The sequence below is a fragment of the Motacilla alba genome, chromosome 29 (assembly GCF_015832195.1).
Source record: "Motacilla alba alba isolate MOTALB_02 chromosome 29, Motacilla_alba_V1.0_pri, whole genome shotgun sequence".
Taxonomy (NCBI): Eukaryota; Metazoa; Chordata; class Aves; order Passeriformes; family Motacillidae; genus Motacilla; species Motacilla alba.
The window spans coordinates 626155-639190 of NC_052044.1; the positions used below are offsets into that span (position 1 = coordinate 626155).

Here is a 13036-nt window from a genome sequence, read left to right on the forward strand (position 1 = left end):
ACTGACGGTGTCTCCGTCTCTCCGCAGCCGCCGCCGTGCTCAGCCCCGCCGTCCCGGCCGTCCCGGCGGTCCCGGCGCCGCGGCCGCCCCCGCCGCCCCCGGGGCAGCCCCCGCTGCTGCCCCAGCCCCCCCCGGCGCCCACCCCCCCAAAGGACCCCCCGATGTCCGTCCAGCCCCAGATCGCCGGACTGGCCTTTAACCCCGGCATAGTAAGGACCGAGCCCAGCCCGGCCCGGGCTCCGGCAGGGGGGAGCCCCGGGAATGCCAGGGCCGCCGCCCGGCCTCAGTTTCCCCAGGCAGGGTTCCATCCCCGGGGCCCAGAACAAGATCCCTGCCTCAGTTTCCCCAGGCAGGGTTCACCCCTCATGTCCCAGAACAAGATCCCTGCCTCAGTTTCCCCAGGCAGGATTCCATCCCCGGGGCCCAGAGCAAGATCCCTGCCTCAGTTTCCCCAGGCAGGGTTCCCCCCTCGTGTCCCAGAACAAGATCCCTGCCTCAGTTTCCCCACGCAGAGTTCACCCCTCGTGTCCCAGAAAAGGATCCATGCCTCAGTTTCCCCAGGCAGGTTTCCAGCCTCAGTTTCCCCAGGCAGGGTTCGCCCCTCGTGTCCCAGAACAAGATCCCTGCCTCAGTTTCCCCAGGCAAGGTTCCATCCCCGTGTCCCAGAACAGGATCCCTGCCTCAGTTTCCCCAGGCAGGGTTCCAGCCTCAGTTTCCCCAGGCAGGGTTCGCCCCTCGTGTCCCAGAAAAGGATCCATGCCTCAGTTTCCCCAGGCAGGGTTCCATCCCCCGTGTCCCAGAACAGGATCCCTGCCTCAGTTTCCCCAGGCAGGGTTCCAGCCTCAGTTTCCCCAGGCAGGGTTCCATCCCCGGGGCCCAGAACAGGATCCCTGCCTCAGTTTCCCCAGGCAGGATCCCTGCCTCAGTTTCCCCAGGCAGGATCCCACTCCCACTTTCCACATGGCAGATTGTGACCTCAGTGTGCCTGGAGAGGATCCCTGCCTCAGTTTCCCTGTGCACGATCCCACCCTGGTTTTATGTGCAAGATCCCTGCCTCAGTTACCTCAGACACAATCCCAGCCTCAGTTTCCCCAGTGCAGGATTCCAGCCTCAGTTTCCTGGGACGAGATCCCTGCCTCAGTTTCCTGGGATGAGATCCCTGCCTCAGTTTCCCCAGTGCAGGATCCCAGCCTCAGTTTCCTGGGACAAGATCCCTGCCTCAGTTTCCCCAGTGCAGGATCTGAGCTTCAGTTTCCCTGCGCACGATCCCAGCCCGTTTTACGTGCAAGATCCCTGCCTCAGTTTCCCTGAACGCAATCCCTGCCTCAGTTTCCCTGAACGCAGTCTCTGCCTCAGTTTCCCTGAACGCAATCCCTGCCTCAGTTTCCCTGAACTCAGTCTCTGCCTCAGTTTCCCTGAACGCAATCCCTGCCTCAGTTTCCCTGAACGCAGTCTCTGCCTCAGTTTCCCTGAACGCAATCCCTGCCTCAGTTTCCCTGAACTCTATCTCTGCCTCAGTTTCCCTGAACGCAATCCCTGCCTCAGTTTCCCTGAACTCTATCTCTGCCTCAGTTTCCCTGAACGCAGTCTCTGCCTCAGTTTCCCTGAACGCAATCCCTGCCTCAGTTTCCCTGAACTCTATCTCTGCCTCAGTTTCCCTGCACGCAGTCTCTGCCTCAGTTTCCCCATTCCAACAAGCTGCAGCTCTGCTTTGGGCAGCTCCCAGTGGATGGATTTATGGATTAGGGGATTTATGGATTCGGGGATTTAGGGACCCCCAGGGACTCCAGTGGCCGCTGGGGGAGGGGGACAATCCCAGGGGGTCCCGGCGGCCCCCACCGGCCCGGCTCTGACCCCGTTTCCGTCCCGCAGCTCACGGCGGCTCTGGGGGCGCAGCCGCAGCTTTTGGGGTCCCTCAGTGCCCCCCCCGTGATCGCCACCCCCCTCCCCAGCGTCCAGGGGATCCCGGGGCAGCTCCTGACCGCCACCCCGGGCCAGGTACCGCGGGGGGGCCTGTGTCACCTGGGGGGGGCTGTGTCACCTGGGGGGGGCTGTGTCACCTGGGGAGGGGCTGTGTCACCTGGGGGTGCTCCCAGGGGTTGTGTCCCCCCCCCCGGTTTGCGGGTCCCCCAGCTCTGTGTCCCCCCCCAGGTGATCGGGACCCTGCCGTGGGTCGTGGCCCCTCCCGGGGTGGCCGCGGCCGCCCCCGCGCCGGCCGCGCCCAGCCTGCAGGTGACACCGGTGACACCGCAGCTGCTGCTCAACGCGCAGGGCCAGGTCATCGCCACGCTGGCCGCGGGGACCGCCCTGGCCGCGGGGACCCCCCTGGCCGCGGGGACCACCCTGGCCACCGCCCCCCCCGCTCCGGCCCCCGGCAAGAAAAACGGGCCAGCTGAGCCCCCCATCAAAAGCGAGGTGAGGCCACGCCCCGAGACCCCCTGAGCCCCCCCCGAGTCACCCTGAGACCCCCCCCAATCATCCCGAGACCCCCTGAGCCCCCCCGAGTCACCCCGAGACCCCCTGAGCCCCCCAGAGTCACCCCAAGACCCCCCGAGCCCCCCAAGACCTCCTGAGTCCCCCAGAGTCACCCGAGATCCCCCGAGTCACCCCGAGACCTTCTGAGCCCCCCTGAGTCACCCCAAGACCCCCCGAGTCACCCCGAGACCTCCTGAGCCCCCCTGAGTCACCCCGAGACCACCCAAGAGTGACCCCGACCCCCTGAGCCCCCCAAGAACAAGGGGAGCCTCTGCACCCCGAGACCCCTGAGCCCCCCAAGCTGCCCCACGGCTGGGGGACCTTGGCAATGGGGCCAAAGGGTGGCAGCGTCCCAGCCAAGGGGACTTGGGAGCAGGGGAGAGCCTTTGGGACCCCCCGTGTGCCTTTGGGACCCCCCATGTGCCTTTGGGACCCTCTGTGTGCCTTTGGGACCCCCCGTGTGGCTTTGGGACCCCCCGTGTGCCTTTGGGACCCTCTGTGTGCCTTTGGGACCCCCCTTGTGGCTTTGGGACCCCCCCTTGTGCCTTTGGAACCCCCCGTGTGCCTTTGGGACCCCCCGTGTGGCTTTGGGACCCCCCTTGAGGCTTTGGGACCCTCTGTGTGCCTTTGGGACCCCCCTTGTGGCTTTGGGACCCCCCGTGTGCCTTTGGGACCCCCCATGTGCCTTTGGGACCCCCCGTGTGCCTTTGGGACCCCCCATGTGGCTTTGGGACCCCCCGTGTGCCTTTGGGACCCAGGCACACGACCTTGGGGGAGCCAGAAGTGCCTTTGGGACACGGCCAGGTGGCTTTGGGACACCAAAAAAAAAGCTCCTGGGACCTGGCCCCGTGGTTTTGGGGGATGTGAGCCCCTCTGGGACCTGGCCATGTCATATTGGGGGACGTGAGCCCCTCTGGGACCTGGCTGCGTGGTTTTGGGGGACGTGAGCCCCTCTGGGACCTGGCCATGTCATTTTGGGGGGTGTGAGCCCCTCTGGGACCTGGCCCCGTGGTTTTGGGGGGACACTCCTGGCACCCAGCCGTGTGGCGTGGCTTTGGGACCCAGACAGGTTTAGGAGCCTGTGGGCACCTTGGGGTGCTGTGTGCACCTGTGGGGACACCCATGGGTACCTTTGGGTCCTGGCCACGTGGTTTGGGACCCCAGGAGCACCCCCGGGCCGTGCCCCTCCTGCCCCAGCGCTGTCCCTGCGGTCACCCCGTCCCCCTCCTGGTGCCACCAGCTCTCCCAGCGGGACGTGGCCCACGGGGAGCAGAGCAGCTGGTCCCCCACAAATCACCCCTGGGACCCCCAGGCCCCCAGGTCACCCTCGGGTCTCCCCCCAGGTTACCCCCAGGCCACCCCACGCCCTCCCCCAGGTCACCCCGGGGTCCCCCCAGGTCACCCCCAGGCCACCCCAGGCCCTCCCCAGGTCACCCCCGGGTCCCCCCAGGCCCCCAGGTCACCCCCAGGTCACCCCGGGTCCCCCCCAGGTCACCCCCAGGTCACCCCCGGGTCCCTCCAGGCCCCCAGGTCACCCCCAGGTCACCCCGGGTCCCCCCCCAGGTCACCCCCGGGTCCCTCCAGGCCCCCAGGTCACCCCCAGGTCACCCCGGGTCCCCCCCAGGTCACCCCCAGGCCACCCCATGCCCTCCCCAGGTCACCCCCGGGGCCCTCCAGGCCCCCAGGTCACCCCACACCCTCCCCAGGTCACCCCCGGGTCCCCCCAGGTCACCCCCAGGTCACCCCCAGGTCACCCCCGGGTCCCCCCAGGTCACCCCCAGGTCACCCCCGGGTCCCTCCAGGCCCCCAGGTCACCCCCGGGTCTCCCCCGGGTCCCCGTCCCCGTCCCCGTCCCCCCAGGTCACCCCCAGGTCCCCCCTGGGTCCCCCCCCAGGTGACCCCCGAGTCCCCCCAGGTGACCCCCGGGTCCCCCCAGGTGCAGCCCATCCAGCCGGCCCCGGCCGGGGTGGGGACAAGCCCCGCGGCCGTCACCAAGGTGTCGCCGTCGCCGGTGCCCATCACGTGCTCCGAGACGGCCACCGTGAGCCAGCTGGTGGCCAGTGAGTACTGGGGGCACTGGGGGCACTGGGAGCACTGGGGGCACTGGGGGCACTGGCACGGCTGGCACAGGGATGGTGGGCTGGGGGAATAGTGGGAAGGGGCACGGCAGGAACTGGGACCATGTGGGGAGAGGGATAGTGGGGTCTGGGGTCCCTGGGAAGAGGGATAGTGGGGTCTGAGGTTGCTGGGAGGAGGGACAATGGGGTCTGGGGTCCCTGGATGGAGGGATAATGGGGTCTGGGGTCCCTGGGAAGAGGGACAATGGGGTCTGGGGTCCCTGGGAAGAGGGATAATGGGGTCTGGGGTCCCTGGGAAGAGGGACAATGGGGTCTGGGGTCCCTGGGAGGAGGGATAATGGGGTCTGGGGTCCCTGGGAAGAGGGATAATGGGGTCTGGGGTCCCTGGGAAGAGGGACAATGGGGTCTGGGGTCCCTGGGAGGAGGGATAATGGGGTCTGGGGTCCCTGGATGGAGGGATAATGGGGTCTGGGGTCGCTGGGAAGAGGGACAGTGGGGTCTGGGGTCCCTGGGAAGAGGGACAATGCGGTCTGGGGTCCCTGGGAAGAGGGATAATGGGGTCTGGGGTCCCTGGGAGAAGGGATAATGGGGTCTGGGGTCCCTGGGAGGAGGGACAATGGGGTCTGGGGTCCCTGGGAGGAGGGACAATGGGGTCTGGGGTCCCTGGGAAGAGGGACAATGGGGTCTGGGGTCCCTGGGAAGAGGGATAGTGGGGTCTGGGGTCCCTGGGAGGAGGGACAATGGGGTCTGGGGTCCCTGGGAAGAGGGACAATGGGGTCTGGGGTCCCTGGGAGGAGGGACAATGGGATTTGGGGTCCCTGGGAGGAGGGACAGTGGGGTCTGGGGTCCCCTGGTGATAGTGGGGTCTGGAAAGTTTTGGGAAGAGAGATGTCAGAGTCTGGGATCCCTGGGAAGAGAGTAACAGTGTGGGAGGAGATAAGAGGAACTGGGGGAGGAGATAAGTGGGATTGTGGGGAAAAGGGATAATGGGGGTCTGGGATCCCTGGGCAGAGGGATAACGGGGACTGGGCACAGGGATAACGGGGACTGGGAAGAGGGATAACGGGGACTGGGCACAGGGATAACGGGGACTGGGCACAGGGATAACAGGGACTGGGAAGAGGGATAACGGGGACTGGGCACAGGGATAACGGGGACTGGGCACAGGGATAACGGGGACTGGGAAGAGGGACAACGGGGACTGGGCACAGGGATAACGGGGACTGGGAAGAGGGACAATGGGGACTGGGAAGAGGGACAATGGGGACTGGGAAGAGGGATAACGGGGGCTGGGAAGAGGGACAATGGAGACTGGGAAGAGGGATAACAGGGACTGGGAAGAGGGACAATGGGGACTGGGAAGAGGGACAATGGGGACTGGGAAGAGGGATAACGGGGGCTGGGAAGAGGGACAATGGGGACTGGGAAGAGGGATAACAGGGACTGGGAAGAGGGATAAAAGGGACTGGGGTCTTTGGGATTACCAGAGTCAGAACCACGGGGAGGAGGGATTGCTGGGTCTGGGGTCCTTGGGAAAAGGGGAAACAGGGACTGGGATCCCGGGGCACTGCAGGCCCTGGGTTCCTGGGCACAGCGGGCTCTGGGATCCATGGGCACAGTGGGATCTGGGATCCATGGGCACAGTGGGGTCTGGGATCCATGGGCACAGTGGGGTCTGGGTTCCTGGGCACTGCAGGCTCTGGGCACAGCAGGCTCTGGGATCCATGGGCACAGGGGCTCTGGGATCCATGGGCACAGGGCCTCTGGGCAGTGGGATCTGGGATCCATGGGCACAGGGGCTCTGGGATCCGTGGGCACAGGGGCTCTGGGCACTGAGGGCTCTGGGATCCATGGGCACAGGGCCTCTGGGCAGTGGGATCTGGGATCCATGAGCACAGGGGCTCTGGGATCCACGGGCACAGGGCCTCTGGGCAGTGGGCTCTGGGATCCATGGGCACAGGGGCTCTGGGCACAGCGGCCTCTGGGATCCATGGGCACAGTGGGATCTGGGATCCATGGGCAGAGGGGCTCTGGGCACAGGGGATCTGGGATCCATGGGCACAGGGGCTCTGGGCAGTGGGATCTGGGATCCATGGGCACAGGGGCTCTGGGCACTGAGGGCTCTGGGATCCATGGGCACAGGGGCTCTGGGCAGTGGGATCTGGGATCCATGCCCCATCCACAGCCCCCCATGCCCCCCCCAGAGCCCCCCGCCCCGCCCAGCGCGGAGGAGGACGGGATCAACCTGGAGGAAATCCGGGAATTCGCCAAGAACTTCAAACTGCGGCGCCTCTCGCTGGGGCTGACCCAGACCCAGGTGGGGCAGGCGCTGACGGCCACCGAGGGCCCCGCCTACAGCCAGTCTGCCATCTGCAGGTAATGTCACCTGGGGGATGGGGACAGTGCCATCTGCAGGTAATGTCACCTGGGGGATGGGGACAGTGACAGGGACAGGGCTATCTGCAGGTAATGTCACCTGGGGGACAGGGACATCTGCAGGTAATGTCACCTGGGGGACAGGGACAGGGCCATCTGCAGGTAATGTCACCTGGGGGATGGGGACAGTGCCATCTGCAGGTAATGTCACCTGGGGGAGAGGGACAGGGCCCTCTGCAGGTAATGTCACCTGGGGGACAGGGACAGTGACAGGGACAGTGCCATCTGCAGGTAATGTCACCTGGGGGACAATGCCATCTACAGGTAATGTCACCTGGGGGACAGGGACATCTGCAGGTAATGTCACCTGGGGGACAGGGACAGTGCCATCTGCAGGTAATGTCACCTGGGGGATGGGGACAGTGCCATCTGCAGGTAATGTCACCTGGGCGACAGGGACAGGGACAGTGCCATCTGCAGGTAATGTCACCTGGGGGATGGGGACATCTGCAGGTAATGTCACCTGGGGGATGGGGACAATGCCATCTGCAGGTAATGTCACCTGGGGGACAGGGACAGGGACAGGGCCCTCTGCAGGTAATGTCACCTGGGGGACAGGGACAGTGACAGGGACAGTGCCATCTGCAGGTAATGTCACCTGGGGGACAGGGACAGTGACAGGGACAGGGCCATCTGCAGGTAATGTCACCTGGGGGACAGGGCCATCTGCAGGTAATGTCACCTGGGGGACAGGGACAGGGACAGGGCCATCTGCAGGCAATGTCACCTGGGGGACAGGGACAGGGCCCTTTGCAGGTAATGTCACCTGGGGGACAGGGACAGGGATATCTGCAAGTAATGTCACCTGGAGGACAGGGACAGTGACAGGGACAGTGCCATCTGCAGGTAATGTCACCTGGGGGATGGGGACAGTGACAGGGACAGGGCCATCTGCAGGTAATGTCACCTGGGGGACAGGGCCATCTGCAGGTAATGTCACCTGGGGGACAGGGACAGGGACAGGGCCATCTGCAGGTAATGTCACCTGGGGGTCAGGGACAGTGCTATCTGCAGGTAATGTCACCTGGGGGACAGGACAGGGCCATCTGCAGGTAATGTCACCTGGGCGACAGGGACAGGACAGGGCCAGCTGCAGGGGAGGGGACAGGGCGGTCACAGGGGCCGGTTTGGGGCAGGCCCGGGGACAGGGACAGGAGGAGGAAAGGGGAAGAGATGGAAAAGTGGGGAAGGGAGAAAGGGAGAAAGGGAGGAAGGCGGGGAGGAGGAGGAAAAGTCTGGAAAGGGGGAAAAGCTGGGAATGGGAGGAAAGCGGGGAAGGGGAAAGCTGGGCCAGGGAGGAGAGGTGAGGGAGGGGAATGGAGGAAAGGGAAATGGGCAAGGAGGAAAGTGGGAAAAGGGAAATGGGCAAAGGGAAAATGGGCAAGGAGGAAAGTGGGAAAAGGGAAATGGGCAAAGGAGGAAAGTGGGAAAAGGGAAATGGGCAAAGGAGGAAAGTGAGAGAAGGGAAATGGGCAAGGAGGAAAGTGGGAAAAGGGAAAATGGGCAACGAGGAAAATGGGAAAAGGGAAATGGGCAAGGAGGAAAGTGGGAAAAGGGAAAATGGGCAAGGAGGAAAGTGGGAAAAGGGAAATGGGCAAAGGAGGAAAGTGGGAAAAGGGAAATGGGCAAGGAGGAGAGTGGGAAAAGGGAAATGGACAAAGGAAGAAAGCGAGGAAAGGGAAATGGGCAAGGAGGAAAGTGGGAAAAGGGAAATGGGCAAGGAGGAAAGTGGGAAAAGGGAAATGGGCAAGGAGGAAAGTGGGAAAAGGGAAATGGGCAAAGGAAGAAAGCGAGGAAAGGGAAATGGGCAAGGAGGAAAGTGAGAGAAGGGAAATGGACAAAGAGGAAAGTGGGCAAGGAGGAAAGTGGGAAAAGGGAAATGGGCAAAGGAGGAAAGTGGGAAAGGGAAGGGAAAGGGCCAAGGAGGGTGTTGGGCGTTGCTCCCCCCTCACTGTCACCCCCCAGTCCCAGTCCCAGGCTGCTGTCCCCTTGTCCCCCGTCCCTGAGCGTCTCCTGTGTCCTCCACATCCCCTCAGGTTTGACAAGCTGGATGTCAGCCCCAAGACATCCCCACCCAGTGTCCCCTGTGTCCCCCGGTTCAAGGAGCTGGACATCCCACCCAAGTGTCCCCTGTGTCCCCCCGAGTGTCCCCTGAGTGTCCCCATGTCCCCACAGCTTCAAGAGGCTGGACATCACGCTGAGTGTCCCCTGAGTGTCCCCCGAGTGTCCCCATGTCCCCGCAGGTTCAAGAAGCTGGACATCACGCTGAATGTCCCCTGAGTGTCCCCCTGAGTGTCCCCTGTGTCCCCAGGTTCGAGAAGCTGGACATCACGCTGAGTGTCCCCTGAGTGTCCCCCCTGTGTCCCCCCTGTGTCCCCAGGTTCGAGAAGCTGGACGTCACACTGAGTGTCCCCCTGAGTGTCCCCCTGAGTGTCCCCTGTGTCCCCAGGTTCAAGAAGCTGGACATCACGCTGAATGTCCCCTGTGTCCCCCCTGTGTCCCCACTGTGTCCCCAGGTTCGAGAAGCTGAACATCATTCCCAAGTGTCCCTCGTGTCCCCTCCAAGTGTCCCCTGTGTCCCCCCTGTGTCCCCTGTGTCCCCAGGTTCAAGAAGCTGGACATCACACTGAATGTCCCCTGAGTGTCCCCCTGTGTCCCCCCTGTGTCCCCAGGTTCAAGAAGCTGAACATCACGCTGAGTGTCCCCTGAGTGTACACTGAGTGTCCCCTGTGATCCCCCTGAGTGTCCCCACTGTGTCCCCAGGTTCGAGAAGCTGGACATCACGCTGAGTGTCCCCCCTGTGTCCCCTGTGTCTCCAGGTTCGAGAAGCTGGACATCACGCTGAGTGTCCCCTCAGTGTCCCCCCTGTGTCCCCTCAGTGTCCCCCCTGTGTCCCCCCTGTGTCCCCTGTGTCCCCAGGTTCGAGAAGCTGGACATCACGCTGAGTGTCCCCTGTGTCCCCTGTGTCCCCAGGTTCGAGAAGCTGGACATCACGCTGAATGTCCCCTGAGTGTCCCCTGAGTGTCCCCATGTCCCCGCAGGTTCGAGAAGCTGGACATCACGCTGAGTGTCCCCTGAGTGTCCCCTCAGTGTCCCCCCTGTGTCCCCTCAGTGTCCCCTCAGTGTCCCCCCTGTGTCCCCCCTGTGTCCCCTGTGTCCCCAGGTTCGAGAAGCTGGACATCACGCTGAGTGTCCCCTGAGTGTTCCCCTGAGTGTCCCCCCTGTGTCCCCTGTGTCCCCAGGTTCGAGGAGCTGGACATCACGCTGAGTGTACCCCCTGTGTCCCCAGGTTCGAGAAGCTGGACATGCCCTGAGTGTCCCCCTGAGTGTCCCCATGTCCCCACAGGTTCGAGAAGCTGGACATCACGCTGAGTGTCCCCTGAGTGTCCCCTGAGTGTCCCCATGTCCCCGCAGGTTCGAGAAGCTGGACATCACGCTGAATGTCCCCTGAGTGTCCCCTGAGTGTCCCCATGTCCCCGCAGGTTCGAGAAGCTGGACATCACGCCCAAGAGCGCGCAGAAGCTGAAGCCGGTGCTGGAGAAGTGGCTGCGGGAGGCGGAGCAGCGGCAGCGCGAGGGGCAGCAGCACCTGCTGGAGTTCGTGGGGGGCGAGCCGGGCAAGAAGCGCAAGCGGCGCACCTCGTTCACGCCGCAGGCGCTGGAGGCGCTCAACGCGCACTTCGAGCGCAACGCGCTGCCCACGGGCGCCGAGATCACGCGCATCGCGCAGGAGCTGCGCTACGAGCGCGAGGTGGTGCGGGTGTGGTTCTGCAACCGCCGGCAGACGCTCAAGAACACCAGCAAGCTGAACGTGTTCCACGTGCCCTGAGCGCCGCGCCCCGCCCGGCTCTGCCCCGCCGCGCCCGCCGCCGCTCCCGGTGCCCCGCGCTGGCAGCGCCCCCGGGCCCCCCCAGCCCCTGCCGTCAGCACTTTGGGCACTGGTTCCGTCCCTCTGTCACCTGGTTCCGTCAGCGCACCTGTCCCTCCGCCGCCTGGTTCCGTCACCACGCCTGGACACGTGTCCACCACACCTGTGCCTGTGTCTGTCACACCTGGACCCGTGTCCATCACACCTGGACCCGTGTCCATCACACCTGGACCCGTGTCTATCACACCTGGACCCGTGTCCACCCTGCCCAGACCTGTGTCCACCCTGCCCAGACCTGTGTCCAGCACACCTGTGCGTGTGTCTATCACACCTGGACCCGTGTCCACCATGCCCAGACCTGTGTCCAGCACACCTGTGCCCGTGTCTATCACACCTGGACCCGTGTCCACCACACCTGTGCCTGTGTCTGTCACACCTGGACCTGTGTCCACCATGCCCAGACCTGTGTCCAGGCCCTCACCTGTGTACAGCACACCTGTACCTGTGTCCACCCCACCTGTACCTGTGTCCAGGCCCTCACCTGTGTCCACCATGCCCTCACCTGTGTCCACCATGCCCATACCTGTGTCCACCACACCTGTGCCTGTGTCTATCACACCTGTACCTGTGTCCACCATGCCCAGACCTGTGTCCAGGCCCTCACCTGTGTCCACCATGCCCTCACCTGTGTCCGCCATGCTCATACCTGTGTCCAGCACACCTGTGCCTGTGTCCACCCCGCCTGTACCTGTGTCCAGGCCCTCACCTGTGTCCACCATGCCCTCACCTGTGTCCGCCATGCTCATACCTGTGTCCAGCACACCTGTGCCTGTGTCCACCCCACCTGTACCTCTTTCCAGGCCCTCACCTTCCCCTCAGCAACTCCCACATGCCCTAAACTGGGAGCACTGGGAGCTCCCCCATGTCCCTGCAGCCCCCTGCCATCAGCACTTTGGGCACTGGTTCTGTCCCTCTGTCACCTGGTTCCGTCCCTCTGTCACCTGGTTCCACCACCACACCTGTACCCGTGTCCACCCCACCTGTACCTGTGTCCAGAACACCTGTACCCGTGTCCAGAACACCTGTACCTGTGTCCAGCACACCTGTACCTGTGTCCACCACACCTGTACCTGTGTCCAGCACACCTGTACCCGTGTCCGACATCCAATGTCTTCCACACGCTCTGAACTGGGAGCACTGGGGCCATCCCAGTTCCCAGTCATAGTCCCCCCTGACTGTCTGCCCTCAGCCCTTCGGCCACGGATTTTGTCCCTTTGGCCATGGATTTTGTCCCTTCGGCCATGGATTTTGTCCCTTTGGCCACGGATTTTGTCCCTTTGGCCATGGATTTTGTCCCTTTGGCCACGGATTTTGTCCCTTTGGCCATGGATTTTGTCCCTTTGGCCACGGGTTTTGTCCCTTTGGCCACCCCTGTGTCCCTCCAGCCCCGTGCCCGTACCTGTGCCCACCCCACTGTGCTCTCAGCGCGCTGAACTGGGAGCACTGGGAGTCCCTCTGTGTGTCCCGCCAGTCACAGCCCCGTGACCTCCAGCCATCAGCACTTTGGCCGCTGGATTTGTCCCTTTGGCCAGGGATTTGTCCCTTTGGCCAGGGATTTGTCCCTCTGCCCCCGTGCCTGTACCTGTGCCCACCTGTGCCTGTGTGTGCCCCCCGTTCCCCCCCTCACACGCCACCCGAGCGTGTCGATGTCACACCTCCCCCACCTGTGACACACGTGGTGACAGACCCCCCCCCCCCCCGAGTGTCACCCGCCCACCCAAAATCAGCGATTTCCACTTTTCCTGGGTTTTGCCCTTTTTCCCGTGCAACTGAGGCGATGTTACGGCTCACCGGGGGTGACCCCAAATTTATGTCATCCCCCACGTTGCGGGTCCCCCACCTCGTGAGGGGCTTCCGGGGGTGATCCCCCACCTTGGGGACGTCCCGTGGGTGGATTTTGGGGACATCACCCCCGGGTTTGGGGGGCGTGAACCCCAAAGCAGAGGCAGCGCCCCTTCCCCAGCTCCCCCTGCCCTGAGCCCGGGGGGCTCCAGCCCCCCCCCCCGGGAGCAATTGGGGGGGACACGGGGACTGATGCACTTGATGTAGTGGTGTGAAATAAACAGTATTTTTCTTTTTTCTTTTCCTTTCCCCTTTTTTCAGGATTTGGGGGAGTTGGG

At 63.9% G+C, this 13036-nt stretch overlaps 1 protein-coding gene across 3 annotated transcripts in view; it reads left to right on the top strand.

Moving 5' to 3' along the window:
• Window positions 1-10841, top strand: part of POU6F1 (POU class 6 homeobox 1) — a 28490-nt gene extending 17649 nt beyond the window's left edge. For 2 of the 3 annotated variants that reach the window (XM_038164193.1, XM_038164192.1), the window contains 6 exons: window positions 28-209; window positions 1873-1998; window positions 2152-2415; window positions 4412-4535; window positions 6758-6929; window positions 10472-10841. In XM_038164193.1, the coding sequence (XP_038020121.1) occupies window positions 28-209; window positions 1873-1998; window positions 2152-2415; window positions 4412-4535; window positions 6758-6929; window positions 10472-10817 (1214 nt within the window). In that variant the 3' untranslated portion in view covers window positions 10818-10841. The remainder of the gene's footprint in view (window positions 1-27; window positions 210-1872; window positions 1999-2151; window positions 2416-4411; window positions 4536-6757; window positions 6930-10471) is intronic. The other variant, XM_038164194.1, reaches the window with a different exon arrangement.
• Window positions 10842-13036: the final 2195 nt, after the last annotated feature.